General features: G+C 31.5%; 1 protein-coding gene across 1 annotated transcript; it reads left to right on the top strand.

Annotated features, from left to right (window-relative positions):
- The first annotated feature begins 272 nt into the window (after window positions 1-272).
- Window positions 273-2,325, top strand: LOC125873855 (probable aquaporin PIP2-1). The gene is made up of 3 exons (XM_049554703.1): window positions 273-763; window positions 1,518-1,813; window positions 1,888-2,325. The coding sequence occupies exons 1-3, from the start codon at window positions 454-456 to the stop codon at window positions 2,140-2,142; spliced, it is 861 nt and encodes a 286-aa protein (XP_049410660.1). The 5' UTR covers window positions 273-453; the 3' UTR covers window positions 2,143-2,325.
- Window positions 2,326-3,778: the final 1,453 nt, after the last annotated feature.

Below are 3,778 nucleotides of genomic sequence, written 5' to 3'. Positions count from 1 at the left end.
ACCCTGACAGAAGCATCAACAACTTATTTTACTATTCAAATCTCATGACGTATAAATTATACAACTTCTTTACCACTTTAAAGCCCTTTTTTTTTTTTTTAAAAATGCAGGAAATTAATTAAATAAAAATGTATATGTCATACCCATCAAATAAAACAAAAAACAACCAAAAGATAACGAATACTTCCTAAAAAAAACAGATAAAATTTAATATAAGTAGAATTGACTCTATAAAAGAAAGCCGTTTACGTTGCAATGGGTGGCTCGTGGGACCAATTGCAAGCTCACAAATTCCACAATAATTAGTATTGGACGGTTCAAAATAATATTTACTTACAAAAAATTACCCAAAAATTATTAAATTCTTCTCTTTTTTTCTTCCATAAATACCTATCCATTTACACTCACTTCTCATCAAATCAAAACAATTTCTCTCTCTTTAGCAAAGGAAAGATGACTAAAGAAGTTGAAGCAGTAACAGAAAGAGGAGAGTTTTCAGCAAAAGACTATACTGACCCTCCACCAGCACCATTAGTAGACTTTGAAGAACTAACACAATGGTCATTTTACAGGGCAATTATTGCTGAATTTATAGCCACTTTGTTGTTCCTTTATATTACTATTTTGACAGTAATTGGGTACAAACACCAAGCTGATGTAGATGCTGGAGGTGATGTATGTGGTGGAGTTGGTATTCTTGGTATTGCTTGGGCTTTTGGTGGCATGATTTTCATTCTTGTCTACTGCACCGCCGGTATCTCTGGTAAGTTTTCTCAATAATATTAGTTATTTCGAGATTAATTCAGAATTAGTTATTTCAAGATTATTATCTCATTTTTAGTGCTGGATAAAAATAACACTACATTTAGAGATAACTAATTTTGTGATTTTATCCCAACTAATCATAGAATAAACTTATCCTAAAAATAATCTCAAAATTAGTTATTCTTTATCCCTCCTATTGAAATTCAGAAAAATGTTTTTTGATTTCTCGTATTTGATTGGTTAAAATGTTTTTTTCTAGAGAGCAAATTTTTAAAAATAGGGAAAATGACTTTGGAAATAAAAAAAATAAAATCACAAGTGACAACAACTCATATGTTAGTATTTCGGGAAAATGGTCTGAAAAATACTTCAACTTTGGCTGAAATTGTTGTTACGATACAAAACTTTATGGAAGACCTTTTACCTTGCACTATTTAATAATGTATTTTAAATGTATATATGTATCCACGTGTGGACACGTTACTATTTATAATGATGTAATATTTATGATGTCCACGTGGGAACATATATATCTTTAAAATATACTATTAAATAGTGTAGGGGTAAAAAATCATTTTTAAAGTTCGGTATTGTTATAGCAATTTGGGTCAAAGTTTAGATATATTTCAAACATTTTTTCCTAGTATTTATTTTAAGTGGAGAAATTAAAAAGGGAGAAAAGGAGTAATTACTCTTTCCCAAATTAAATTTCTTGTTACATGTTTAATTGTTGAAATCATCTAATCATACAGGAGGACACATCAACCCAGCAGTGACATTTGGACTTTTTTTGGCAAGAAAAGTATCACTAATCAGGGCAGTATTGTACATGGTAGCACAATGTTTGGGTGCTATTTGTGGTGTTGGTTTTGTCAAGGCTTTCCAATCAGCTTACTACAATAGATATGGTGGTGGTGTTAATGTCATGGCTGCTGGTCATAACAAGGGTGTTGGATTAGGTGCTGAAATCATTGGTACCTTTGTTTTGGTCTACACTGTCTTCTCTGCCACCGACCCCAAGAGAAACGCCAGAGACTCCCACGTACCCGTAAGTATATATATTTAGATTTTAAATTCTATGGAGTGACGTGACAGTATTATCTAATGTTTTAATGTTGATAGGTGTTGGCACCACTTCCAATTGGATTTGCTGTGTTCATGGTACATTTAGCCACTATCCCAATTACTGGAACTGGCATTAATCCAGCAAGGAGTTTTGGTGCTGCTGTTATTTACAATGGTGATAAGGCGTGGGACGAACACTGGATTTTCTGGGTTGGTCCATTTATTGGAGCGTTCATCGCTGCCTTCTACCACCAGTTTGTCCTCCGTGCAGGCGCAATTAAAGCTCTAGGTTCATTCAGGAGCAATGCCTGATTTCAAATTTCATCAATCCAATGAATAAGAAGAAGAAAAAAAATTTGTACATAATTAAGAAGAAGAAAAAAAGTGTTTGTTTCTTTATCCTATGAATTCCCCTTTCTCTTTTGTGTATTTGTTTTTTCATCTAATCTTGTTTGTATCTTTGAATTATTATTAAAGTTAATGTTGTCTTACAAAGTTTAAGTTTGATCAATATGATCCCTATAGTTTCACCTCACATTCTTATAACTGAAAACATCTCTTTAAAAGTTTCAAATTTAATCTTGTTTGTATCTTAGAATTATTATTAAAGTTAATGTTGTCTTACAAAGTTTAAGTTTGATCAATATGATCCCTATAGTTTCACCTCACATTCTTATAACTGAAAACATCTCTTTAAAAGTTTCAAATTTAACTGAAATCATCCCTCTATTAATTTGTCCATATTGGTCAAAAACTAATAAAAAACATGATCATTATTAGTAGGGTTTAATGGACAATATCTTGCTTTGAACATAAGAGTTGCTAATAGTAAGAGGTTTGAGAAAAAGAAAGATTAATTAATGCCTAATGACTTTGAAAGAAAGCAATAATAAGTACTAGTAAAATCAAAGAAAGCAATGTTGCTGCCTTCTTGGCATGGAGTTTCTAATAATAATAATTATTTCAAGAGAAATATTAATTTTCTAGAACTGAAGTAGTGAAGTTTGCAAATAGCTACTACTCATGTCAAATTAATATTTGTAAATATTAAGGGAAACTCAGTATATTATGTATTTCATGTTCATAAGGGTCTGAGGAAGGGTTACACTCCTAAGAGACGTAATTTAAACAACCTATTCTGATGTAAGTATCATTATCTAGGAGTATTTAGTGATAAATTTAGTAAGAATTGGATTACATCTATCATAAACATTAATTTTAACAAATGTTCTTCCAAGCTGTCAACTTCATGATCAAATACAAACCTGAATACTTACCATTTTTTAAAAATAATTTAAATATTGTCTAAACGCATAGCAAATCTTTGATCAAATTTGCCATAGACAAGACAAGGTTTAATTTTTCCCAAGCTAACACCTTTTCAGCATAACTTATTTTTCTTCTTTCTTGATTGATGTCTCTAACTTGTGGTCTACAAGCACCTAGCTAGTAAGTACATTTGTCTCTATCCACCTCTTGTGGGTGTCATTGTCATGAGGACCCAAAAAAAAAAAAATGTAAACAAGCTTGTGAACCTATAGCCTTATCCAAAACCACTTAAATAATTGTCATGAAGTAATGCAGTACCAAATAGTGGAGTTAAAATATTCATAGGACTATGACAACAAAACTTGGGTCTATTGTTTGTGATGCTTCTCGAAAATGCTATGATGATTGATACATTTTACATTTTGTAATCCTCTTTTACCAATTTAATAATGAAATGGAAACATGTTAGGTAAACTAAGGCCTAACTCAACAATTTATTATTTCTTTAATTTGATTAAAGTGATCGATGTTCCTATTCCCTAGTCAATTTTGATAAAGGGTGGTAGGCCATTCCCTGTCATCAGCTTGTCCGTATGTCCATCACTTCCTAGCCTTTGTTTTCTTTTTCCAATTTGTTCGTGAGTTATTGGCTTTTGTCCTAGCTTTGGTTTTCATGATG

This window comes from Solanum stenotomum, chromosome 8 (genome assembly GCF_019186545.1).
Source record: "Solanum stenotomum isolate F172 chromosome 8, ASM1918654v1, whole genome shotgun sequence".
NCBI classification, from domain to species: Eukaryota; Viridiplantae; Streptophyta; class Magnoliopsida; order Solanales; family Solanaceae; genus Solanum; species Solanum stenotomum.
This window is presented reverse-complemented; position numbering and strand designations above follow the sequence as displayed.